At 38.3% G+C, this 27,616-nt stretch overlaps 1 protein-coding gene across 1 annotated transcript; it reads right to left on the bottom strand.

The window, feature by feature from the left end:
* Positions 1-323: 323 nt before the first annotated feature.
* Positions 324-27,050, bottom strand: SLC25A33 (solute carrier family 25 member 33). Its single transcript, XM_074218515.1, has 7 exons — positions 26,781-27,050; positions 10,363-10,542; positions 6,322-6,399; positions 4,706-4,806; positions 3,506-3,572; positions 1,894-2,180; positions 324-783 (listed from the first exon to the last, which is right to left on the bottom strand). Exons 1-7 carry the CDS (start codon positions 26,837-26,839, stop codon positions 581-583), a joined length of 975 nt encoding a protein of 324 aa, XP_074074616.1. The 5' UTR covers positions 26,840-27,050; the 3' UTR covers positions 324-580.
* Between the last annotated feature and the right edge of the window lie 566 nt (positions 27,051-27,616).

A 27,616-nucleotide genomic window follows, 5' to 3' on the forward strand; every position in this document is an offset into this window, starting at 1 on the left:
TATGTGTTTGGCGGCCGTGCAGGGCGGGCCGTGGGCTGGGAGGCGAGGCCGGGCTGGGGCCCCGCCGCACGGCCTGAACTAGTTTCTGGGCACCGGGGCCGTTCGCGATGAGCCCGGGGTGTCGGCAGCATGGAACAGCCAGGCAGCCGAGAAGACGAGACCCGGTCCGCTGGGTCCGCTGGGTCCGCAGGCTCCGGACACCGGCCGGGTGAGAGCTGGCCAGATCACAAATGGGCGCTCCTTCTAGGGCACATTTTACTAACATAAACGAATGCCTGACAGGACAGTACAATAAACATAAAAAAGGACAACAGAATTTATACTTAAATTAAATAGCATGATTTAATTTAGTAGCTGCTTCATTCTGAATTCTTAAGTTAAAAAAATTGTAATTAACTATTAACGTTAATGAATTAAAACCTTCCAGAAAGCACGGATCCAAAAGGAAAAGTCCAGCAGGTGATAAGAGCCAGAGATGTTTCAGCCATTCCTGCATCAGTCTCTTAAACACTAAATATCAATGAAGAAACTGCCCGGCAGTTTTTCAGTTTTATTCTTCTAATGCCCATTTCCTGGCCCGTCACTTCATATGGTCTTCTAGTAAGTAGACGATAAGCTCATAGGTGGACAACACAATAGCAGTATTTGGGATCTGCCGGATGAGCTGGGCAAAGAGTCCCCGGTAGAAAGCCAGATAGCCTTCTTCTCGGGCTACCAGCCGTGCGGTCTGAATGAAAGACTTGTACTTGGTGCCCTCTTCTCGAAGTCGAGTTCTTATCACTTCTGAAATGAGTGAAATACATAGTTAATGGTGTGGATGAAAAGCACATCCAAAAAATCAAAATAGTGGGGCAGCTAGGTGGTGCAGTGGATAGAGCACCAGTCCTGGAGTCAGGAATACCTGGGTTCAAACCCAGTCTCAGACACTTAACAATTACCTAGCTGTGTGACATTGGGCAAGCCACTTAACCCCATTGCCTTGCAAAAACCAAAAAAAAAATAAAAAATAAAAATAAATCAAAATACAGCATGACTGGAAAGGGGGCTCCCCCCCAAAGGCTGGCAGCTTACTCCAATTCCCGCAATGTTGATCACAATCATGCAGTTCACCACTGTGTGGTCATGTTACAGCTCAAAAGCCCACATTCTAGTCTAAGATTCTCTCCTCTACATCACAGGGTCATTTCCTGTGATTATTCTTGGTTTTCATTCCAACAAACTGCCCCTCTCAGGTTAAGCTCATCACTTTTAATCTTACCATCAAGCAGCTACCCCAAAACTGGATTCTACTTCCCCTCTAGAGGACTCAGGTCCAAATGCTTCCTAATTAATACCTTCCTTTATAGAGAGCAAAAACTGGGCTGACTCTCAGCTCACTCCACTCTGCATCTGCTGTTGCCTGGTTTCAACTCCACAGAATGAGTTGCCTCCAAAGCAGGAACCCCCCATGATGTCCTACTCCCCTTTCCTGTCTCCCCACTTAGATTGTAAGCTCTTTGACGATAGGGACTGTCTTTTTACAGTGCCTGGCACATTGAAGGCACTTAATACTAAATATATTGGATAATGGCTTGATTTCTTGGCAAAAACAAAACTGCCTATTAAAAATGGAGGATGATACACCAGGAGGGGGCAGTAAGGTGAAATTTTTATCTGCTCATTACATCTTCTTTTATTCTGCATAGATCTCTTCTGAAATACAAAGTTGAGGCTATCTTTATGAAATAAAAAATTCTGAAGGTAAGAGCCTTGCAAACTCCAATAATTAATTCCCCAAAAGAATGTTTTCCAATATAGCCCAAGAAAATGGGAATGGACACCAAAGACACTGGACCCAACAACTAAAATAGCCATCATTTTACTTCCCTGTCAGATGAAAGGATAACAACGTACCATGTGGATAGGCAATACAGGATGCACACCCCTTGGAAACAGCAGCAGCAGCCATAAGTCCAAAAAAGTTGGTGGATTTTCTGCTTCTCTCAGCTCCATTTGTAGAAGGAGTTAATGGGACTTCTTTTAGCCATTTCTTTAAGCTTTCATAAATAGCAAAACAGATTATGGTCTCAGAAATGCCCGCATATGAAGCAGTTAATCCTCTATAGAATCCACGAATGCCTTCTGTCTGGTAAACATAACGAGCACATTGGACAGTATTCATTTGTTTGGAACCCCTTACTCTATAAAGGGAAAAAATAAAAGAGCAATTAATACATATATAGTAGTAGTCTTGTTAATTTTTTTTTTTTTTGCAAGGCAATGGGGTTAAGTGGCTTGCCCAAGGCCACACAGCTAGGTAATTATTAATGTCTGGGGCTGGATTTGAACTTAGGTACTCCTGACTCCAGGGTTGGTGCTCTATCCACTGCACCACCTAGCCACCCCTATATTATTCTTAATTCTTCCCACTACACCAAACCACTAGCTTAGAAAACTAGAATGAGGATCTCTTAACCAATCTTTATGTGTGACTGGGACTGATAGTGATAACAGATCTGGAAACCTTCAAACTGAGTTCAGAAGAAAAAAAAAAATCAAACTTCCTCCCCCTACCCCCCCCCCCATGCCCTCAGCTTTAATTTTCAGAAGTTCCTTATATACCACTTTGAAAAGTGGTATCTAAACAAGACTGACATACTAACCCTTTGGGTTGTACTGTCACAATAACTTTTTATAGCACCTTAAACAAGAAAATAATTGTGTCAAGACTATATCCCATATCATACAGATACAAAATATATGAAACAAAAAAGTTAGACATATAAATGAACAAATCAGAGAGGAAATGCCATAATACCAATTTTGAAACACCAGCTTCTGTTCTAAATTTAGTGATAAAACAAATAAGACTTTGAGGAACATTATCTTAATGAATTACATGTGGAAATCTAGTTTGATGGATGAATTTCATTTGATATTAGCATTTTCAGTGTCCAGTTTTATTTCCAATTTCATTCAATCAAAAAGTTCCATTTAATCACAGTGTTAGAGGCTGAGAATAAACAACAACAACAACAACAACAACAACCAATCCCAGCCCAGGAGGGGTTGTTGACTAGGCAAAGAAGATATTCTTTCAGATCAAGAAGTTGACAGTCCTTTAGACAACCAGAAATGTTTAAGTGCTGAGGAAGCATTCCTTCCTCCTCTAAAATAGAGGGTGGAGGGGGAAAAGACAAACTATATTCAGGACTAACACTGCTGCCAAACAATTAGGGATATCATTCCTAGTGGAAATGAGAGAGATTTCATGTCCATGGTCCTCAAGATGATAGTTATTTATAAACTGCCTCATAGTACACAGTGAGTAGAGACAAACACAAGAAAAATGATTTTTGTTTATGATAGACTTCCTATGAATCATCATTAAACAATCCTTGATTTAGCTATTGGGTTTTACTAAGAAGCCAGGTAAAAAAAGAATCCTTTCTCACTCACTATGCAGAGCCAAGAGATATAGATGTTTTTAAAAGCCTTACAATCTAAAATTTAATTAATTACTTACTTCCGCTCTAACTGCATCCGGGTTTTAACCATCCAGATAGGATTCATTAAGGTATTTGTGATAAAAGCTAAAAAGAGAAAAATAATCAAACTGTAAGGGAAAAGGAAGGAATAACAATTTCTATGTCACCTACGTGCTAGGTATCCTTGAATAACCCTGGGAGGGAGCTGCTAGTATTATCTTCCTTGTACAGCTGAAGAAACATAAGGTAAGCAGAGGTAACTGGAGTGACTTATCCAGAGCCACACAGCCAGTAAGTGTCCACGACTGGATTTGAACTCAAGCCTTCCTGACTCCCAGGCCCAATGCACTCTCTATGCACTAAGATCACCAACACAACGAAGAACATAAATGCAGAGTTACTGCCCCCAGCTCTGCCTGAGAGTGCAGTCCTCTCCCTATGACTTGAAACACCTGCTAGAATCCCAGGCTTGGTCCTGGAGCAGCATGGGACGATGCCTCCAGGTGGCGCTGCTGGTGAACGGTGCAAGGCCTCCTTGCACCCTCCCAGCCAGGTCTCCAGGCCTCCCCCCAGGCAATGTTCTCCACACATCCTCATAAGGACCTGGCAAAGTTGCTGCTACTTGCCCAGGGTCATAGCTGATGGTTGATTCAGGATTTGAATTCAGGGACCCCTGACAAGACCTTAAGTCCAGTACTCATTCTATCCACTGGGCCACCTCTAATTCCTATCATAAAATGTGTATATAGATATTTCCCAAGAATTTTTGGAAAACATTTTTCTCAAAAGAGTAGTTTTCCTAGTTTTTCCTTAGAGATCACAATTCCAGAAAATGGAAATCGAAACAAAAAGCTACATACTTTACTGTAAAAACAACATTAAACTTAGGTTTATAAAATGTGTGCAAAAATTATGGGGAGTGACTGAAGAAATGGAAGACTGAAATATCTAAATGTGGATAGAAATTACAATCTAATCAGGGAGATAAAATCACACACATAAAAAATTAAAGTATCTTATAAAGACACATATAAACCAGTGAAGGTCAGTAACATCCAAGGTAGAGTGGCACCAGAGAACAAGGGTTTTAAGGAAAAGCCAATGTCATGAAGTTTCAGATTGCCCTCTTTCATGAGAAATAAATATAAAAGACAACCTGTTAGTTAAGCACAGTCAGTAATACAGCAAATCCAATGCTTTATAAGAGGAATATGCAGCTCCCACAAAAATAAACCTACCTGCAGAGCCAGAGGAGAAAATGTGGACGACGTTGCTGTTCGGCACAAAAATGCCATTAAACTGCTCTTTGGCCTTGGAGTAACATGCAAAGTATACAGCCCTGTTAGAAAGGAGAAGAAAACTGAGAAACAGCCAAAGAACTCAGTATCTGAAAAAGGCATTATCTGAAAAAGGAGGATATTATCAATCTGCAAGGAAACCTTAAACTCTTCCAGGCAAAGATCAACTAACTACAATGGACTTCAAGCAGAGTAGGGAATTCTTGTCCCTCCATAAACCATTTACAATAATGAGTTTTCCAGAATAGCAGAAACACACTATGAGTATTTACCAGATAAATGAAGATTATCTGTCCAAAGCTTTTGGACATCCACACCTTAGTAATTAGAATGTCTGAATTTTCCAAAGGAATTGCCATCGTGGCAACACTCTTCATGGATGCAGGTCATAAATGAATTCTGAGGGTAATGCTTGAGGTATGGAGCATAAAATGTTGGATTAAGAGTTAGGTGACTTGTGGTTCAAACTCTGCCTCAATATGTGGCCCTGGGCAAATCACTTAATCTCAGCCTCAATTTCCTCATCTGTAAAATAGGGATGATACCTTACAGGGTCGTTGTGAGGCTCAAATGAGATACCTATATATAAAGTGATTTGTAAACCCTAAAAATGCTATATAAATGCTAGATATTTTAATGACTAACCCGGGTTAGCAGAATTTAATAAGTATCAGAGGCAGAATTTGAACCCGGCTCTTTTCTGACTCCTATCAAAGCTGTCTCTAGCTTTGAGTATTTTAATAATTATTAAATTCATTTTTCTCTTGATGATTAAGGGTTAGATACATCAAACCACCCTACTACAGTCTAACAGTGATCATTTTCAGAGGTGGTTGAGGTATGTAAGGTACTCTGAGAATGCATCTAGTCTAACATGCAGTTCTAACTGGCATGTCTCTTCTCTCTTCTCAAAGAGTCATCTGTTCATCATTATTTGTGCTAACCACTGTCCTCTTCTTTCTTGCTTTTTATCCCTTTTCAGATCTTCTTTTTCTGTCACTTCTGAGTTTCCTCACTATTCTTCTTCTATTGAACATGTTATTCCTCACATAATCTTCAAATATATGACTCTTCGAACTATTTTCATCATTGCTTTACCAAGAGATTTTCCTCGGTTCAAAAAGATCAACATTGCCTTGTTTTTAATGTGTCACTGAATGTGAATTTCAACTAAGGTGACTTGTGAAATTTAAAAGACTGAATTAATCTCTCAGATTCAGTAAAAATACAGATTTTCTCCATGTACCTTCATATTATACACTTTTTATTATCTAATTCTTTGTAAAGCACTAAATGATATAATAAAAGGAAATATTAGTTTTATTAAAAGCAAATTATTGTAGTTCCAAAAGTCTAAGAATAAAGCATAATCATCTTTAATTTAAAGATAAAATAATCAATAATCATACCCTTATCCTCCAACATTTTATTCATTAAATAACTATATAGATAAATTAAATATTTAGATACTCCCATGCATGAATAAAGAAATGAGTAATATTACTTTGATTTTTTAAAAAAGATCATCTTATAGAATAAAGTATTCTCATTCTTACCTTGATGGTGCAACTCCAACCAAGTTTGGACCCAAGCCTCTAAAAAGTGACCTTGGTCCCTCCTTCTCCAAAATTGACCTAGACAATAAAAACACAAATCAAAAACCTTTTTGCATGACCTTATGGAAAATTATGAAATTTAATCAGTCATCAAAGTTAGCTCATTGGAAGAGGCAGAAGCAAACACTATATATTTCAATCCACTTGCAAGAATATGGAATGCAGTAAATGGGATCCTCTTTTTGCTAAGAGTATAAAAATATGCTTAAAGAAAGCTTTCTGAAATAATTATGAATTATTCTGAAAAACTCCTCAAACCCTTTCTCTTTTTTTAAAGTAATAAAATAGCTAGTGTCCATATCATTAGCTAAAGTCGTGACCATAAGATGAAAGAACTTAATTAAAATCATCCATTTAAAATTAAGGTTCAATCATGCAAAGAATAAAAATTCAGAAGGTATCATTTGAACTTCTAATTTTATGATTCTATTATCTATCTTTTGAAGGAGCATATATCTCCAAAAACATTAAGCATTCAAACCCATATCAGTGTCACTGTTTGTGCACAGTTTTAAACATTCCTTTTTATAGTATAGCTACATACCATGTAAAAGCTGAAAGTTTATTTATCTCCAAGGAGAGTGCTGTAATGTAACATATTTATAGAGAATTCTCTTTTCTAGATGACCATTAATAAAACTGGATGTATGTCTAAGGTTTTTTTTCCCCCCATGAAAAAGACTGACTTTTAAAGTTTTAGTCAGGAAGAAATGTCAATGTTAATAACGTACACAAAGTTGCACTTAATCAGAAAGGGCTGAGATTCAATAATTAGAAAGCTTTGAGTTCAAAAGTCCTGCTTCTGACCCACCCAGTAACTTTAGCCCTGGAATGTGCCAGGTGATTCTCTAATACTATGAGCTGCATAGTGAATGTCAAAACCCTTTTAAACTGTATTGTAAGTAGTTTGCAAAGGCCCTTAATTTTCTGCTCTTAGGAGGGTTGCATTACTGGCAATTACAAACCCAATCATTTTTAAATCCCTTACTAATTGATTCTTGGTTTTAGCAATGTGGGCTCTTCCTTCTTACATCAAATGCAAAGTCTCAGAGAAAATCTTGCCTATATTCAGCCAAATTCACTTTGATATGAACTTCCTTTGGCCACTGCCTCTTTCTTCCATAATGAAGATTTTCCCAACGGATCAAAGAATTTAAAGTTTTATTGGCAGCCATCGGTACACTATGCAGCATCACGAACCATTTAAAGCACAATTAGAGGCAACCTTGGCTCCAGAAAGTTCAAATCCTCTCATCTATAATGCACCAGAGAACGAGGCCAACCTTCATATCCTATAACCCAATACTGTAACCTACTGGCATCTTTTTTTTTTAATTTTTATTTTTTTTTCAAAATTCAAGAAATCTTTTATTGGTTATTTTTTAAGTCATTTATGCCATGAATTCATAGGGGATTGGTTCCAACAGTTCAGGTTCCTTGCCATTGGTTCTCACAAAGTGTGCTTCTCTGGGTGGAGCAGGCTGACGTTTTAGTTGAACCCAAGTGCCTTTTTCTTTGGCTTCTTTCTTCTGATCATTTTCCTTTACTTGCTTCAGGAAGCTATCTCTGCTCTTAGAATGCTTAATATGCTCAATATGCACATTAATTCTCTTGGCTAGAATCTTGCCTACAGCATGCTGTGTAACATTATAGACTCGTCCAGTCTTGCCATGGTAACATTTGTGGGGCATTCCTTGCTGAACTGTGCCCATAACCCTTGATATCTACAATATCACCTTTCTTGTATATGCGCATATATGTAGCCAGAAGGACGACACCATGTTTTCGAAAGGGCCTAGAAAACATGTATTGAGTCCCTCTCCTTTTTCCTTTTGTGTTTGTCATTTTGGCAACTCACTGGAATATGGCAAAGCCGGCAGAAAAAAGGGACCTACTGGCATCTTAATTCAACTTTTTCTGGAGCAACAAACTTCTTACTGTAATGGGAAATATGACAATCAAAAAAGCCTATTTCTACAAAGTAGATGCTTACATTGAATGGAAATAAAGCATGTAAGAGATAAAAACAAATGTTTTCCCAACTTTAAAAGCACAGCTACCATCATCTCTAGAAATTTTAGTTCAGAAAGAGAAAGAACAGCTAATGACCTAAGAATTGGATTATTGTTGAGTGCCTGGGTCTCAATTTTAATCACTGAGCATGTAAGACAAAAGAGAATAAACTCTTGCACATCATCTATTTAAAAACAAAAAGCTCTAAAATTCACCCTGCAGAATACTTTTAAACAAGGAACTAAATTGAGTTGGCAAATTACCAAGTCTGCTGAATTTACTGCTGTATCCAATGATGAAAATTTTGCCTCTTTTTTTTAAATAGTTATATTTTACTGCAGGATTCAGAAGTTTATGTATATTCCAATATGGCTAAACACAAAACCAAAACAGCACAAAGAAAGTTTTATTCTCCCATTGCAGTACTAACTAACCTATTCAGTTAACTGTTACTTTCAAATGATAACCTGTCTGGTTTTGAAACAATGTTCAATGCTAACAGGCAATAGCTTAAACTTTAAACAACAGTTTAATATCAGATATATTTTTCACTTAAATCAGTAGTTCTCTCAAGCTCTTCCTTGATTCAATGGGAAAAAATCCTAAAAGAGACCCTTTTTAAATTATTTACAGAGATCACCCAAAACTGAATAAGGATTTGAGCAGTATGCTGATTGTTTATACCCAATACTCTGGAGTAACAGCTTCCTTATTACAGTAAATGCAAATTCATTAGTCATGAATTATTTGGCAAGCACACAAGGAAGTTTATTTTCAGTGTTAATAAGCCAACAGACTACCTGTCTCAATTTCAACATCTTAAAACATCTTCTTAAGAAGGATATTATTGCTTCAAATTGTATACAGGCAAAACCAAGGTGGTGATTCTTGGAACTTTGTATAATTCATACTTGATTTTAAAATGGTTAGTTTTTCCACTGTTAAATAGTCCTCAAAAACAAAATAAAGAAGGTGAGAATTCACAAATGGATGGATTTCACTGCTGATTGGAACTATGCCCCCTTTCCAGTGTATGATAATGGGCAGGAGTAGGAGATGGAGGTCAGGACATGAGTTAGCCTCTCCCTATTCCCCTCTCTCCCCTTTCCTGTATTTCATCTTACCACCCACTTATGGGGGGGGGGGGGTGAAGACTGTTAATTCCCTTTCTCTAGGCTCAATTCTTAATTCTAGGCCTTCTCACCTGCTGTGCCCAACAAGCACTTGAGTCATATTTGGCACCGAGTACAAGCAAAACAATGTACCTTTAAATATACATAAGAATTTCTCAATGTATTCCCTTTTTGTAAAAAAGGCGAATCAACTCAAAATACTGTTAAATGTCATAGACATTAAAGAAAAAGATAAAAAGGGGTCTTGAGTTTACACCATTTTCTACCGTTACAACTGCCAGGAGCTAAAAGAAAATAAATGTTTTAACTAAAAACCTACATTGACAATCACAATTGCCCTGTTTGCCAGATACATGCTTTAAGATGTCTTTAGGTAGTATCATCTAAACATGTAGGTTTTGCTAAAACAAAGAAGTAAGCCAACTTTTCCTTAAGGTGCACAGGCATAAAGACAAACATTTTCAAAATAGCCTCTTTCCTATAATTTTCTGCCTCTCCAATATGCACTTCTTCTCTTTTCAAGCTCTACACTTAATGTCAGTAACTTCTTATTATGTCACCAAAGGCATCTGGCCAACTCCTTTTAGTACCTTTTCAGTTTCTTTTTAATCACAAGTTGATCACAAGCTGCTGACCTTTAGTGCATCCTGACCCCTTGTCATCTAGGGGGCAAGGACACATTTACATAATACTGTTAAAATGTTAAAAAAAAAATCTCATGTTTAAGTTGGATTAACACCATTCAAATAGAAAATTGTCATTCTGCATGTTCCATGTTCCAGGCATACTAAGCATTATAGAGTTAAAGAGTTTAAAAAAAAATAAAGCCACTCACTTCAGAACCTGTAAGAGTCCAGGTGATACTGATGTTGGTCTGACCACTCCTGCTCCACTAATGGTCCCCAGCTGAACTTGAGGATAGTAGACAGTTCCGAAAGCTAATCTTGAAGACTGAAGTCTGGTCTTAATTACCTCTAGAGGACATGTAAAAATAGCACCAACAGTGCCCCCACACCTATAAGACAGAATTTAGAACAGCAGAAAAATGGTTATTTTGTACCATAATCATAAAGTGTAAGCAAAATCCTATTTTAGAGAACTTTCAACACACAACTTAAATTGCATTTATTTCAACTAATTTAGAATTAGTCCTGGCTTAATTAACTCATCCTTAGGATACACAAAGAAAAAGTTTGCCAAGTCAATTACTAGCCCAAAAAGATCTCAGGAATTTTAAAATAATTAGCACGATTTCAGTCTTTAAATAAAGATATAGGATCATTTTCTTTATTATTATATAATTCATTGAAAGCAATTCACTGGACTTCTATCTGCCTTTCCTCTTTCCTCTTCCATCCTGCCTCCCTTTCCACCAGGTCAGGTCTAATAGCCAGAAAATGGGATCCAGATTAGCTTCATATACCGTGTCTGACCTGTTTCAGCTGTGTGACTCTACAACCATTTAGTGTCCTAGGTAGCAAAAGTACCATGAATTCCCTCACCATTCCACACAAATGATATCACAGGTCCATAAATTTAAGGTTGGAAAGGTCTGAAGAGATCATCAAGTCCAATCTCATTTTATAGAAGAGAAAACAGAAGCACAGAGAGGCTATTTTTCCAAAGTCATAGCCAGTAAACATCTGGAGGCAGAACTCAAACTCAGGACTTCCTGACTCTAAGTCAAGCTGACGATCCATTACCCAACTCAGCTGCTAGGACACATCCACTTAGCTGCTTGTAAATGTTCTCCTGTGTCAATTATAGACTATATTCTTCTCAGCCAAAATAAATCTGCCTTGTATAAAAGCTAACAGCAGTTTACAGTTTGTGTTAACTTCTGTTATAGGGTTATATTTTTTATTTGAAAATAAACTGGGGTGGCTAGGTGGTGCAGTGGATAAAGCACCGGCCCTGGAGTCAGGAGAACCTGGGTTCAAATCCAGTCTCAAACACTTAATAATTACCTAGCTGTGTGGCCTTAGGCAAGCCACTTAACCCCATTTGCCTTGCAAGAAAAAAAAAACCCTAAAAAAATAAATAAACTGGATTTCTGACCAAAGATGGTTGTCTGAGTAAAGGCAGATATCTGAGCTTCTATACTGATTCCAACAAAAATTTGAAAATAGCAACAAATAATCAAGGAATCCAATTACAAACTATAGTAAATGCCTTATTGGACCCTAGAACTACACAAGCCTCAGGCAATAGGAAAAGTCAGTGCCCAGGGTTGCCTAAGACATCAAAGATAGGCCAGAGACAGGTGTCCAGAGACAGGTGTCCAGAGACAGGTGTCCAGAGACAGGTATAGCCTGCAAGACTGTCTCTGGAAGCAGAAAGAGCAGAGGCCTTCCTAGAGCAAGCCCCAGGATGGTCAGAAATCCATAGCATCAATGACCAGTGTTGGTAGAAAACTCAGGCTGGAGTGAAGTAACATTCAAGTCAAACTCTCCCAACATTGCCCTCCAAATCATTTTAAAATCATGCATCAAATTGTCTTCTGGAGCAGTTCAACCATCAAAAGATTGGAATAAGACATTTTTCTAGCCCAAGAAAACTCAGTACATCAAAAAGAAACGTCTGTGGTACTGGAATAAAGGTTGGTCAGGAGCATAGCGTGGCCCAGAGTCAGTTAGTGGATTGAACAACTGGTTAGAAAGAGATTACAGGGGACCCTTGAATAGGCACGGAGCACAGAACTGGATACTGTTTGGCTTCATTTCCTATCACCTAGTTCTAAGACAGAGAAGAATATTCTAAGTTGGAAGGGAGCAGTGTTCCTACCAGGGTAAGAACCAGAATGCAAATGAAGAAAGCACTGACCTCTCCCCAGATTCCACCACCTTGGAAGCACAGAAAATCTATAGACTCTCCGAACTTTGCTAGGGTCAAAAAATCTGAAACTTGGAACAGTGTCCTTCAGCCCAGGTGAACAGAACCCAATTCTAACAAAATTTAAAGCCTAGAAATAGGCTAGAAAAAATGAGCAAACAACAAAAAGGAATCTAACTGTAAAAAGTTGCCAAGATGAAAATGACATCCACATCCAAAAAACCCCAAAACAAAACTATCGATTTTGAATGCAGAGAGCAAAGCAAACTATGCTCACTTTTTACATTTTCTTTTATGTTTTTCTTTTTTTCTCATGGTTCCCCCCTTGTTCTAATTCCTCTTTCTTAACATGTTTAACATGGAAATATGTTAAATACAATTTTACATGTAAAATATATGACAGATTATTTGATGCCATGGGGGGGTGAGGGGCCCCCCCAAGGGAAGTGAGTGGGATATTCCCTCTTAAGAGTTAATATTCCTAGTGAAGTCCTCTCAGCGTTAAAAATCATTAAAACAAACACACACTATTATTCTTAGACTATTCTTAGAAGAAAGAGGGAGAGAGACCTTGCATTCCAAGCCAGGCACCCTCCCGATTCTGCTGGGGGGGGGGAATAGTGGACTATTTCCAGAGAGACCTTGCATATTTAGTAAGTCACCTATTTCATGATAAAACAATCTGAATTGGGAGAACAGTAGACTGTTCCATAAGAAAAACCTTGCGTTCCAAAGAAGCTCATGAGACTTCTCTTGTTTGCTAAGTAGACTGTTACTTCAATAAGATAGTTATAATCCTGAAGGCTATTCTCACCATCTGGATGGTGAGGTAATATTTTACAAAAACCTTTCATTCTTTTCTTTGTTGCTGGGGTAGATTTTCACAAGTAGAATGTACCTCTGAAGATTAACCAACGAGTTGACAGAGAGGGACCATAGAGAGGAGAAGGGGATTGCATTAGGACATATAATCTTGCTTGACTATCAATTCAGGACAGCTCCTTGATCTTCACTACCTTTAAGACTTGGAATGTGCCCTTTTCTTGAGAAAAGCCAAAATAAACTTTCTTTTTTTTTTTTTGCTCAGAGGCGTCTCTATATTTTTTTAAGTGGATTTTTATCCCACACAGTTGGAATGAAATGAATGAACGTTAAAATGTTAAATGTTAAATGTTAAAAACTACCTTTGCATGCAGTAATTGGAATTTCCAATTATTGTAATTGGAAAAAATAAATAAGTAAAAGTGAGGGGAAGAAAAGCTACCATGGTGACAAAGGTCAAAACACATTCACAAGACAATGATGTTAAAATATCTACTAGCAAAACCTCTTAAGAAAATTATGATTAGACACAAGACCAACAGAATTCTTGGAAAAGTTAAGGAAAAAGACTTTTTTATAAGAACAAAAATTTTTTTTTAAACCAAGTAAGAGTGGTTAGAGGAAAAATTGGGAAAAGAAATGAGAGCAATGTAAGAAAATTATAAGAGAATTAACTGGTAAGGAAGTAACAAAAAATACTAAAGAAAAGAACTTAAAAAGAGAATTGGCCAAATGGTTAAATCAAAACAAAAATAAAACATACTGAAAATTTTCTTAAAAAGCAGAATAGGTCAAGTAGAAGTAAATGAGATGTCAAGAAACCATAAAACTGAAATTAAAAGAATGAAAACACAAGTCTTTGACTTGAGATACCTTAGGATCTGAAAGGTCCATCACTCTGAACCTCAAAAATCTAGGAATGTGATGCAGGGTTTGGAGGTTAGCATCAGAATCCACATGTTCCAGACTGAAACCAAGAAACATTACCATTCCACTAAAAATCAACAAGAAGCTGAGTCTGGCCCCAGGACAAAGCCACAATTTTGTAACTTGGACTGGAGAAATGAGTAAACCAAAAAAGACACTACCCACTATAAAGAATTACTGTAGGGACAGCTAGGTGGTGCAGTGGAGAGTCAGGAGGACCTGAGTTCAAATGTGACCTCAGACACTTAATAATTACCTAGCCATGTGACCTTGGGCAAGTCATTTTACCCCATTGCCTTGAAAAAACAAAAAACAAAACAAGAATAACTGAAGATCCAAAGATAGCCAAAAATACAACCTAGAGAAAATAACTTTACCAACTGCAAGCACTGACATAAAGGCAAAAATGGATTTCCCTCTACTTGAATTACTAGAAGAAATGAAGAATGACAGTAAAAAAAATTAAAGTCCTAGGACAAAGAATTGTAATGAGTAATAAATAACTCATGAAAAAGTGGCAAATCTCATCTAATGAATGGACTTCTTGAAAAGTAAAATAAACCAAATTAATAACCTCATAAAACAATAAGAAATATTAAAACAAAATTAAATATTTAACAAAATTAAATATTTAACAAAATTAAAAGGTTGAAAAACTTGGAAAACTGGTCAAGATTTAAAAAAAAAAAAGAAATCATAAGTAAAAAACTGTCAAGACCTATTAGAAACAGAAAACAATGAAACTCCAAAAGGAACACTCCCAAGAATATTATCCTAAAACAGCTCAAGGTTTAAGAAAAAGAAATCATAAATAAAAACTGACTAGATCTATTAAGAACAGAAAACAATGTGAAAAATTCACTGATCAGCTCCTGAAAGAAACTCCAAAAGGAAAACCCCCAAGAATATTATAGTCCCTAATCCAAAGGGAAATGGGAAAATATATCAAACTAAAAATATAACACAAGCACCCAGAAATAAAGATTTTAAGTAGCAAGGAACCATAAATAGAATTCACATTAAGACCTGGCAGCTGGGGCAGCTAGGTGGCACAGTGTATTGAGCACCAGCCCTGGAATCAGGAGTACCTGGGTTCAAATCTGGCCTCAGACACATAATAATTACCTGCTGTGTAGCCTTGGGCAAGCCACTTAACCCCATTGCCTTGCAAAAAAAAAAAAAAAAAGACTTGACAGTTTCTACCATAACCAAGGAAATCTTGGAAAAAAGCCAACAATACAGACACTATCAATATTTACCCTGAAAATTTGAGTATACCTCTACAGGGATTTAAAAATGGACTTTTAATGGAAGAGGACTTTCAGAGAATCTAGGGGTGAGTTGGTTCTGATCAAAGTTTTAAGAGGGAATTGAGAAAGGAGGGCCAAAGGTATACTAGGGTAGAAAGGAATGTGGAACCTGACAGTTTTCCTAATCAGGGTGTGGAAGAATAGTATATATATACGCAAAGGATGAAAGGAATTGGCATCATGTGAAAGGGAGGATTAAACATACATACCTTATAGGTATATAATTAGATCAAAATGAATATGGAAACAGTGGGGATGGTGGAAGAGACAAAGTTAAGTATCAAGAAAATACCTAGAAGGAAAGTTATAAGGGGAAAGAAACTTTTACTGTTCTTGAAGCTTAGATTCAGAGAAAAGATCTGAAAATTAAAGTAACCATTAGTAGGAGGATGACTAAATAAATTATGACATATAAATAGAATACTATTGTGCCTTAAGAAATGAAATGAATAATTTTTCAGGGATAACTGGGAAGACTCATACAAAATGACAGAGTAAAATCAGAAGAATCAGGAGAAAAAAATTATGAATCAATGTTTTAAAACATTGTTTTTAAAACTTTAAAGATCTAAGAACTCTGATCAAAACAATGACCAGCTATAATATAGTGAATAACCTTCCTCCTGATTGAGAACTAATGCATTCAAGGATTCATTCACCTTGATTATGCATATTTGTACAACCTTTTTTGGTTATCTTCCTGTTCTCAGTTGCATATGAGTTAGGAAGCTGGCTTAAAATTCATCTTTGTGATCTATGCTAGGATTCTGCCTTATTGTCATCATATAAAACAAGAGCCTTTAGTACATCCATAATATACCCCCGCCTCAAACAAATATATCATATTAAATTCTGCTCAACAGTGACACAGCAAGGCTCCATGTTATAAAGAACATATACTCATAATAAAGTCAGGAGAACTACCACCTCCACCCACATTACACCTGACTAGAGTATTTTAACCATCATATTATAGACTAAGAGAATAAATAATACCACTGGCCAACCCCCTGACAGAACTGAGACAGAGGTAGAAGAAATGAAGTTAGAAAAGTCAAGATTTACTGCAACAAGATTTTTCTATTTAGGGAAATCATGATTAAACATATTCCAGTTGCACCATATCTAGGATCACAGATTTAGAATTGAACGGGGTTTTAAGAGATGAATGCCAATCCCTATGACAAAGGAAAAAACTGAGACCCAGAGAGACTTGCTCAAGTTCATACAGATCCTGGGATTTGAATGATGAACTTCTGATTCCAAATCCAGATGTTCTCTACTAAATCACAAACCTTTACAATTCTATTTATTATTTAGTCCAATAAAAAGATATGCCCTGGAATTCTTTAAAAAAAAAACCATTGCTACCAAATGAGTACTAAAAATGTATTATTATACAATCAATTCTAGTCTATACATAAGATGAAATGTAGAATTTTAGGGACCTGGATTTCCAGTTATTGACTGTGCCTCCCTTACTTAAAACATACTGAATAAAGAATTATTTTATGTTACTATTCAAATAAAAAGCTGCTCTAAAAAAACAGAACACATCTAAAGAAAAGGGATGTATAAGTGCTGGGCAGGATTTGAGAAGCAAAAAGTAAAACATTACAACCCAAGTCATTTCAAATACCATTGGTTTTCTCTTGAAAAAAATCCACATATTTGAAAAAAAAAATCAAGTATTTGAAGCTTTTACTAATAATCCCATCATATGCAATTAGTCTCTGAGCCTGGCAGCTAGGTTAGATTAATGCAGTGTTTGAAGTGTGCTTGTGTTTAATAAAATGACTCTCAATGGAGGGAAAATGTGGGTTCTGAGTATGTCCTTTCATCAGTTCACACTGTTTCACAGTCAGCTGCACTCATAATAACCCTGACCAACTGTCTTCCTAATCTATGCAACTGGTCAGTGAGGATCAGGAAAAAGTGTGAATAAATAAAACATACCCAGCTGTCAATGAATCAGTACTGTCTTACTGAGACTAGCACAATTATACCCATAAGTTACTTTTTTTTAACAATACTCTTTCCTTACAGTTTTTAATATAATTCTACAAAATGAAATCTCTTGAACCTTGCTAGTCCTCTACATTACTTTGAAATAATTCTGTTTTCAAAAGATTCCGTTTGAGAGGTAATGTAAGATTTCATACCAAAAAAAAGCTGAGTAAAATTTTTAATACCTTCAATTAGATCAAAAGAATAAATTCTAATTTCAAAGCACATTCCTTCTTGAACTAATCCATTTTATTACTACGATGTGTTAAAATTGTTCATTACTGTTAAATAGATATTTTTACAAGTTTAAATGACTGGTTTTGGACAAAGGATAATCATAGCAATTTTCAGGTCTACTAACCATTTTTTCCCCTAATGAATCAATAAAAAACATGTTTATTTAAGTCTTCTCTGAGGAAAAAAATTAAAGTAGAGCAACTTTTAATCTTTTCCCCCCCTAGAAAAAAAATAGTTCTGAGAAGTTTTCAATACTAATTTAAGGTGGTCCAAATGGCTTGAAAAATGGCCTCAGCACCAGAAAGAGCTGGATCTATTCAAGTCCCGCCACTGAAATACACTAGCTTAGAGTCCCTGGATAAGTCTTAAAATTTAAAGGGGCATCTCCCAAGGCAATTTTCTAAGACAGCCATTTGCAGAGAAGGTTCTGGGTTACATCTGTAGAGGGCTCATTCAAAAATTCCCTATATCAATGAAATCAGTCCTATTCGATCCTGTCAAATACAGGTAGCATTTAATGTCAATAGATTTTTGTGGACACAGGATTATCTATGAAGACCGCAAGATTTAAATCTTTTAATCTTGTATTATCCTAATCCCACACTTCTTGGAAATTTCTCTACGGAGGAAAAACCAACCAATACGCTGGAGCATTCTAACTCTTTTAAACAACGGGGTTTCAATTTGGGGCTATGACTCTAGACAAATCATGATAACACTTAGAAAGTGTTGGGACTATCCTCTGTCCAACAGAAGTTCCTACTCACACCTTCTGAAAACAGTGACAGAAAATGGGGAATGCATTCAGGGTAAAGTAGGCCAATTGCTTAGTCAAAAAAAAAAATAACACTTTAAAATAAGGAACATGCTAGAAGGCAATATAGTATTTACCATAAAATACCTTATCATTAAGAACTTTTCAAACATCAATCACAGAATCTCAGAATTGGAAAGGAACCATCTAATCATATATATTTAATATCAATTGCTGTTACAAGTGTGGTATAATTCTTCCTTTTTTGATGGTATTTGTTTACTATCATTATTTGCCACCCCAGGCATACATAAGTATATATGTGCACATATGAAGTAATTATACATAAGTATATAATTGTAATGAAAAGGATATATGTACACATATATATGTATTTCATGCTTAAATAATCCATTATGTTTGATTCTTCTTTACATGTATAGTCTTTATTAGATTGCATTCTGTCGGGGGCGGGAAAAGAGAGAGGGGAAGAAAATGTAAAACTCAAAATGTTGCAAAAAATAATCATTGCGGGGCAGCTAGGTGGCACAGTCGATAGAGCACCAGCCCTGGAGTCAGGAGTACCTGAGTTCAAATCCAACCTTAGACACTTAATAATTACCTATCTGTGTGGCCTTTGGGCAAGCCCATTCATTGCCTTGCAAAAAAAAAAAAAAAACCCTAAAAAAAAAGATCATTGAAAACTACTGCTGCACTAGGTTGGAAAAATAAACAAAATATTTAAAAAAAAACAACCTGGTAGATAAGATTAGATTATATTTTTGATGAGCTTTTCTAAATACAGTTCTAAGTCAGTAGATAAAAGTCTGCCCAGCAGGTACTTTCCTTACACAATACTGGTTCAATAGAAGACACATAATATATTTCATTATAATAATTTTTTAAATATATAAGCTTGATATAATTAGCACAAAGCTACAATCTGCTTAAACTTTTAAGATTAGTAAACTCTGCCATCAAAATTCTGAGATTCACAGCTAAACAGAACTTCCAATGAGTCAGAGAACCTGTCTTTATACAGTCTGTACACATTAAAATAAATACTTCCACACTCTGATTCAGCCAATTCTCCAAATGACACTTCCTGTATCCTGTCTCCATTGGGAATAGAGCTAAAAATAGTAATATTAATGAACCACTTTGCAGTATGTGTTTAGACCCTTTAAAAATTCAGCCATCTGAAAGAAAATTGGAAATAACAGTCTTTCAACAAATATACACAAATTGATCATTTCTGCATACAACCATTAGAGCATACAAAGTCTGAATGCTTATTATTAAACTCAGTTTTATCACCTACAGAGTGATATTTTCCTTATTTAAGTGAAATTCATAGGTTACCACAATCTACAAGTACATATAAAGAATGAATGTATCATCTCTCTTCCAAAAAACTTAATCTCAAAACTGTTTAAGGATGCACAGTAATTATTTGAGACAGTAAATAAAATGGAATTTAATTTGAATTATACATACACATAAAGAATTATATTTTTTTAAAGATTTTTATTTATTTTGAGTTTTACAATTTTCCCCCTGATCTTACTCCCCCCCCCCGAAGGCAATTTGTCAGTTTTTACATTGTTTCCATGGTATACATTGATCCAGATTGAATGTGATGAGAGAGAAATCATATCCTTAAAGAAGAAACATAAAGTATGAGATAATAAGATCAGACAATAAGATATCAGTTTTTTTCCTAAATTAAAGGGAATAGTCCTTGAACTTTGTTCAAACTCCACGGTTCTTTCTCTGGATACAGATGGTATTCTCCATTGCAGACAGCCCCAAATTGTCCCTGATTGTTGCACTGATGGAATGAGCAAGTCCATCAAGGTTGATCATCACCCTCAAGTTGCTGTTAGGGTATGCAGTGTTTTTCTGGTTCTGCTCATCTTGCTCAGCATCAGTTCATGCAAATCCCTCCAGGCTTCCCTGAATTCCCATCCCTCCTGGTTTCTAATAGAACAAAGGAATTATATTTTTAAATAGAAACAATACACATTTAACTCATAAGATGTCTAAAAGCTTCAAAGAAATCTATATAACCCCCAAATGACCTACTAAATATAACCTATATACCTACCAAATGAAACAGACTTACAAAGTCTTTATCCTGGTCCAGTTCTACTTCTGCAGTAAGTAAAAAACTGCATTTAAAAACTTTCTTTAGGGGCGGCTAGGTGGCGTAGTGGATAAAGCACCAGCCCTAGAGTCAGGAGTACCTGGGTTCAAATGCGACCTCAGACACTTAATAATTACCTAGTTGTGTGGCCTTGGGCAAGCCACTTAACCCCACTGCCTTGCAAAAACCTAAAAAAAAAAAACCCAACACAAAAAACCCCAACTTTCTTTAAAAGAGATGCACAGGGACAGCTAGGTGGTGCAGTGAATAAAGCACTGGTCCTGGAAACAGGAAGACCTGAGTTCAAATCTAGCCTCAGACAGTTAATAATTGCCTAGTTGTATGATCTTGGGCAAGTCACTTAAGCCCAAGGCCTTGCGAAAACCAAGAATAAATAAATAAATAAATAGTTGAAAGAGATGCACAAGTAGCATATCAGCCAACTGATAAAAAAATTCCTAATAACACTGGAGAAAAACAAGGAGTGAAACTCAGAAATTCCCCCCTGGTTCTATTTACAATGCGCAGCAGCCAGACCTGATTTTTTAAAGTGCTCCTTACAGAAACCGAGAAGAGCTCTGAGAAGGTTCTCAATTCTATTTAAGACTTCGACTTAAGTGTGTAGTTCAGCACTCTAGTGTAAAGTCTCACTATAGTTTCCATCAGGCATTACAAGTGACATTTAACCTCAACAGTCTAAATAGTCACTGTTTGGGACAGCAAATGAAAAACTACATCAAGCTCTAGCTAGGTGATAATCATTATTTCAATAGCTAACATTCATATAGGAATTACTCTGTATCAAGGTCCTGTACAAAGGGCTTTACAAACATGATCTCAACTGATCTTCACAAAAACCCTGCCAAATAAGTGCTATTATAATCCCCACTGTACAGATGCAGACACTGTGGCACCAGGAAGTGAAGTGACTTGTCCAAGGTCATCCAGCCTGACTGCAGGCTTGGTGCTTTCCCCACTATTGCCTCACCTCAAGGTACTAAAGACACCAGATAAGATATTGTACCATCGAGTATTTCTAAGTTTAATCCGTGATGAAAAAATGTTAAATTATTTTAAAATTAAAATATTCTGTTAACAATGCATATGCACACATTAAAAGGGCCACTTAAGATGACCTCAACTTTTTAAAGTTACATGTATTTGGAATAAAAACTTCAGGTATTATTTTTTTATTTAGTCATGTTTGTCAAGATTTATAGGGCTGCAGGTTCCACAAAAGAAACATTCAAATAATTAGGGGATAGGGACAAGACCAGCAAATGTCATCCTCTCAAAATATATCCACAGTGAGTTCATCAGTCTGACACTATCTCTCTGGGTTGATTTTTTCCTCATCTATAAAATGAAGACTTTGGACTAGATAATCTTTCAAGTGCCTTCCACAAGCTAAGAAGAATCAACATTACAGTGATGAATCCAATCAGCTGCAGAAGTAAACTACTCCATATGATTTTCAAACCTTAACTAAAATACATGAGATCTAAACTCTAAAATTGTAGCTATCACCAGAAAGCACTGAAACAGAAAGATGGCAATCTCCATGTAATCTAGAAAAAGGAGAGCAGAAATCAAAACTGCTAATGCTAAAAGGAAAAGGCTGCTAATTTTAATGCTGGACACTCATTTTGCTGGGAAAACACCCCAAGGATTTGCATGAACTGATGCCGAGTGAGATGAACAGAACAAGAAGAACACTGTACACCCTAACAGCAATATGGGGGTGATGATCACCCTTGATGGACTTGCTCATTCCATCAGTGCAACAATCAGGGACAATTTGGGGCTGTCTGTGATGGAGAATACCATCTGTATCCAGAGAAAGAATTGTGGAGTTTGAACAAAGACTATTACCTTTAATTAAAATTATGTAATTTTGCTATCTCTTATACTTTATTTTTTTCCTTAAGGATATGATTTCTCTCTCATCACATTCAATTGAGATCAATGTATACCATGAAAACAAAAAAGAAAAGAAAACTATCCCAAGAATGAAGGATAATTTACTTCTACAGTAACTAGATGAAAATATTTCTGTAGGATATCCAACTCCCTTTCTCCCAATTTCATTGACAGTAGTTGATTTATAATTTTTATTTCCTGAGTCAGTGAGCCCACCAGGAGCAAAAGCCCTTTTCAGAAGACAAGTCTTATTGTCAAATATATCTCTAGTTAGTATAAACAAATAAACTGGTATTCTTATTAAAAAATAAATATCCTTTAAATTTGGTCAGTAAGTATCAGAAATAGATCATACCTTGGAGAACTAATGAGTTTCTGAATCTTCAAAGTTGAGTACTACGCCCTACACCCACAAGAGCTCCCCAAAGTCTGACACTTGACCTCTCTCCATTTGACCTCTCTCTGGAGATCAATTTCCTCTTCTATAAAATGAAGAAATTGGCCTAGATAACCTTTTGGGTTCCTCTAAATCTAGAATCCTAAACCACATAAGTCTATTGTCTAAGTTGCATGTGAACTTCAATTCAGTTATCTTCTGACAAAATTTTTAGCTAATGTCAAAGGTCAATTGAAAATTAAAGTCTGTTTCCCCATTAAAAAAAAAAGGAATGCTTATTGGGTCTCAACATAATCAGATGTAAAGTTCTATATTATTGTAATGTTCTAAAGATGTGCAATTCATTTAAAGTCTTTCCTACTTCTTATAAACCATTCCCTACTAGCTACACTGACAGTCTTAAATGCAAAGTATTTAATCCTATAACTTTTACTGGCTAAAAAGAGAAATGGAGTGGTTATAATAAGGCAGGTGGGGGGATTCTTTTATTCATTTTGTGGGTTCTTTTGCAAGGCAAATGGGGTTAAGTGGCTTGCCCAATGCCACACAGCTAGGTAATTATTAAGTGTCTGAGGCCGGATTTGAACCCAGGTACTCCTGACTCCAGGGTAGCACTGTGCCACCTAGCTGCCCCAGTTTGTTTGGTTTTTTTTTTTAATTAACTTCTCTGATAAGTTGCTCAATTATCAACAACAACAAACTATTCAACAATAGAACTAAGAAAGTACATATGCCATATGGTCTTTACTTTCATTCTTAGGTATTGTCAGGCTGATTAGTTTTAAATGTATAATTTATAGTCATAAAAGCAAGCATTTTATGGTGATTTCCAACTTTACATCTATTTTAAGTGTAACAAACTTGGGAGGTAGGCACTACTACTTCTTCCATTTTACAGATGAGCAAATTAACCCATTTTATAGTTGTCCTATTATCCTAAAGTAGAACGGGCTAGTGAGAGATAGAAAAGATCATTAATTTATCACACGGAAAACTTTTTTTGTAAAAAAGGCATTTTCTATGCTTAAATACTTGCTCTACAGAATTCCTAAAACTGTAGTTATTGAGTACAAAACAAAAAATCCAAAAGTTAAAGAATCCAAAAACTTCAAAGTCTTGCTTATCTTTTTAAAGCTTAAATGAACAAAAACAAAAAAAAAAGCCTACAATTGTACTAAACAGCTATGTCAAGTGAATACTGGACACATACAAAGGCAGTTCTTAACCAGGGATTCACAGACCCCTAAGGGGTCTAAGGATAAATATTTTAGAGGATTCATTAAAATGAATGAGGAAAAAAATAACCTTTATATCAACAGAATTGGTTTCCTTGAATAATCCTATGCATTAATTTTACAGATTTAAAAACATAAAGAGAAACACATCCCAACAAGTTAAAAAAAAACAAACCCTGCCAGAGAGGGTACTGAAAGTCACTTTAGAAAACCCATTAAGATTTACTGTAAAGTAATCCTCACAGGATCATAGATTTAAGAATTAGAAGGGGCTCTAAAGGTCACACAGTCTACATCTCTCATTTCAAGGAGGAAGAAACTGAAGCTCAGAGTCTACATGAAGTCACTCAAGTCAGAAGTGACAGATGAGACTGGAACCCTGACTCTATAGCCAACAGCATTTTCTATTATACACTGCAATTCCCTGCTTTAAGCAACTAATTTTCCAACTAGAACCGTAAAGAAAAAAAAATTATTGACTCAACTGCACAATTAATTCTTCAAAATTCTACTTGGGTTTGCTCCTATTGGTTCAATACACTTTCTTCAAATGTATGCTGAAATAGAGTATGAAAACACTGACTATCCCAAATTCTCAGACACTGCCTATCCTCTGTGTCAATCTCAAAGGAAACAGTAATTTAGTTTTATCTGAGGAACACAACAATAAAGATTAGCCAAGGTTTTCTGGGAGGTAAACACAAGTCCTTGTATTGCTACACCAATATAACCTACCTTCATATGTAGAGCTGAAAACTGTGCCAAGATTTCTGGGACATTCTATTATAATCACAAAACACAAATAAAAAAATTAAAGCTTTATCCCTTTCTCTACAGATGCTTCTGAAAGATGTTATGTATAAATATACAAGAGTCTACACAGCAATCTAAGTATTATTTGTCTCTAAATTAACAATTTTTACTCAAAATCCATCTCCCTCTTCTAGAACAGGAGACAAAGTGGAATCTCTTTTTTTTTATTTTTTAGGTTTTTGCAAGGCAAATGGGGTTAAGTGGCTTGCTGAAGGCCACACAGCTGGGTAATTATTAAGTGTCTGAGGCCGAATTTGAACTCAGGTATTCCTGACTCCAGGGCTGGTGCTTTATCCACTGTACCACCTAGTCGCCCCTGAAGTGGTACTTCTGAAAGAAACAATGCTACTAATTAACTACAAACAGGAGTTTTCCAGTCAATTCAATACTCACTTCAGATCTTCTTTATCCATAAAACAAAGCAAAATAAAATGCTTGGAACTTCCAACACTTTCTTAGAGTGCTCTGGTTCACAGCCTAGGTGTCAGACAAAATATGCCCATTCTGATAAAAAGGGGAAAAAAAACCACCTTGACCTACAAGGAACAATTGACCTCCTCCTTCTTGTACTTGAAATGCATTGATACATCACATAAATATCCCAAAAGTACACTATGATTAAGTTCCTAAAGAAACATCTTAGTCACACTCAAAACATTGATTAAGCGCCTATAGGTGCCAGACACTATGCTAAGAACATAATATAGAGAAGCAAAAGACAGCCCCTACCCTCAAGGAGCTCCCCATCCAATGCTCTAAAACTCTTATAATAATGATCATTAAAAAAATACAGTGAGCTTAAGGATCAGTCTATGTCATGGAACAAACATTGGGGTTTGGGAAGCTGGATTTTAAAGACCCGGACTATGACACTATCTCAGAGAGAGCTGTGTGACCTTGGGCAAGTCACTTATCCTGAGACTAAGTTTTCTAAAGGTTGTTTGGAAGATCAAAAGAGAATATATGTGAAAGTTCTTGGGGGGGAACCATATAATGTGCCAAAAAATGTTAAGTATTGTTATTAGGATGTGCAAATGATGAAGCACACAACATGGAGTACTAATGAGGCAGCAGAAAATCTGAGTCCCATTCCTGGCTCCGGCCTCATTACCTGTTGTGACCTTGGACACAGACAAGACGCAACCTTTCTAGGCCTTCTTCACGTGCCCATTGAAAGAAAGCGCCTTTCCACCTCAAAATCGAGGGTCCTCGGAAGCACAGGTCTGCCAGCGAGGCACCGGGCCCGGCAAGGGCCGCAGGGGCTGCGGGCCGGGGCAAGGCGGCTCGGCGGGTTCTCGGCTCACACAGCAGCAAAATTCGAGCCCCCGCCTTTCGGGAGCCTCACGAAGGAGCCCCTCTTGGATCTTCCAAGATGTCAAAGACAAAAGCACAAAAATCCCCTTTTCCCTAACCCCCAACATCTCCGTGTCTCCTTCCAGAAGACTGCCAAGTGGGGAAAGGGGTGACAAAGTCCAAGGGAAAATGAATTAAAGCTGGGGGCCAACTCCGGCAGAGGGAAGCGGGAGAAGAGATGGGGTGTGGGGACCCCAGCGTGGCGGGACGCAGAGGAGGGAGGAGAGCCGGGCCGGGGGTGGCAGCCGGGCCGGGGGTGGCAGCGGGGCCGGGGGTGGCAGCGGGGCCGGGGTGGCAGCGGGGCCGGGGGTGGCAGCGGGGCCGGGGTGGCAGCGGGGCCGGGGGTGGCAGCGGGGACCGGGGGTGGCAGCGGGGCCGGGGGGATTCTAGCAAGACAAAAGAATGGCGGGGGGCGGGCGGAGATGGGGGGCGGGCCCCCGAGGGCGGGGGGCCGGGTTGGTGGCGGGGCGGCCCGGGGCCGGGCACGGCGCTGCACTCACCCCCCCGCGAAGAGGTGCAGCAGCGTGTTCTCCTTCTGCTGCGAGGGGGCGGCCGCCATGGCCGGGCCGGGCCTGAGGAGCGGCCGCTCGCTCGCTCGCTCGTCCGCCGGAGGTCCCCCGGCAGCCTCCCGCTCGCCGCCTCGGGCCGCCTCAGGCCGCCGCCGCCGCCGCCTCCATCCCCGGCCTCCGCCAGCAGCGCCGCCGCCTCCGGCCGTTCCACCGGCGTCTGCGGCGCGAGCCGGCTCGCGGCGAGGGAGGCTGTCACGTGGCGCCGGGGGCCGGGCCGGTGACGTCACGCCGGGGCTGGCGCCGCGCCCGGGAGCCGCGGGCGCGGAGAGGGGCGGGGCGCGCCCCCGGGCCCCGAGTCGCCGCGTGCCCGCGCGCGTGCGCATGCGTGGGGCCGAGCGCCGGCCGCCCCGAAGCCGGGGGGAAGAAAGGAGGGAGGGTGGGGGCGGGGCGCGGGCGCCGCGCGGCTCCACGCCGATTGGTCGCCGCGGGCCAGGGTTCGGAGGCCGCTGAAGCTCCGGCTCGGAGACCCGAGGGCGGGCGGGCCCGAGCCCCCCCGCGGCCCCCCCCCCCCCGAGAGCCCTCCCGAGAGCCCCCCCGCGGGGCAGGCCACGGGGAGGGGGAGCTGTGCCCGCGCCTGGGCCGGCCCTGGGGCTGCGGCTCGGTTTCCGTCTGTCTTTGTCTCTGTGTCTCTGGCTTTGTCCGTCTTTGTCTCTGTCTCTGTCCGTTTGTCTGTCTGTCTCTGTGTCTCTGTCTCTCTTTGTCTTCATCTCTGGTCATTTCTGTCTGTCTTTGTCTCTGTGTCTCTGTCTATGTCTCTGTCCGTCTTT

The sequence above is a fragment of the Macrotis lagotis genome, chromosome 1, assembly GCF_037893015.1.
Source record: "Macrotis lagotis isolate mMagLag1 chromosome 1, bilby.v1.9.chrom.fasta, whole genome shotgun sequence".
Classification (NCBI taxonomy): Eukaryota; Metazoa; Chordata; class Mammalia; order Peramelemorphia; family Peramelidae; genus Macrotis; species Macrotis lagotis.

Excerpts from the sequence above, each read along its gene's own strand:
- SLC25A33 (XM_074218515.1), bottom strand. The coding sequence starts at position 26,839 with ATGGCGGCCGCCCCCTCGCAGCAGAAGGAGAACACGCTGCTGCACCTC. Across the intron at positions 2,181-3,505 it reads CGGATGCAGTTAGAGCGGAA|AGTAAGGGGTTCCAAACAAA; the intron begins GTAAGTAATTAA and ends TTCCCTTTATAG. Across the intron at positions 784-1,893 it reads CTGTATTGCCTATCCACATG|AAGTGATAAGAACTCGACTT; the intron begins GTACGTTGTTAT and ends CACTCATTTCAG.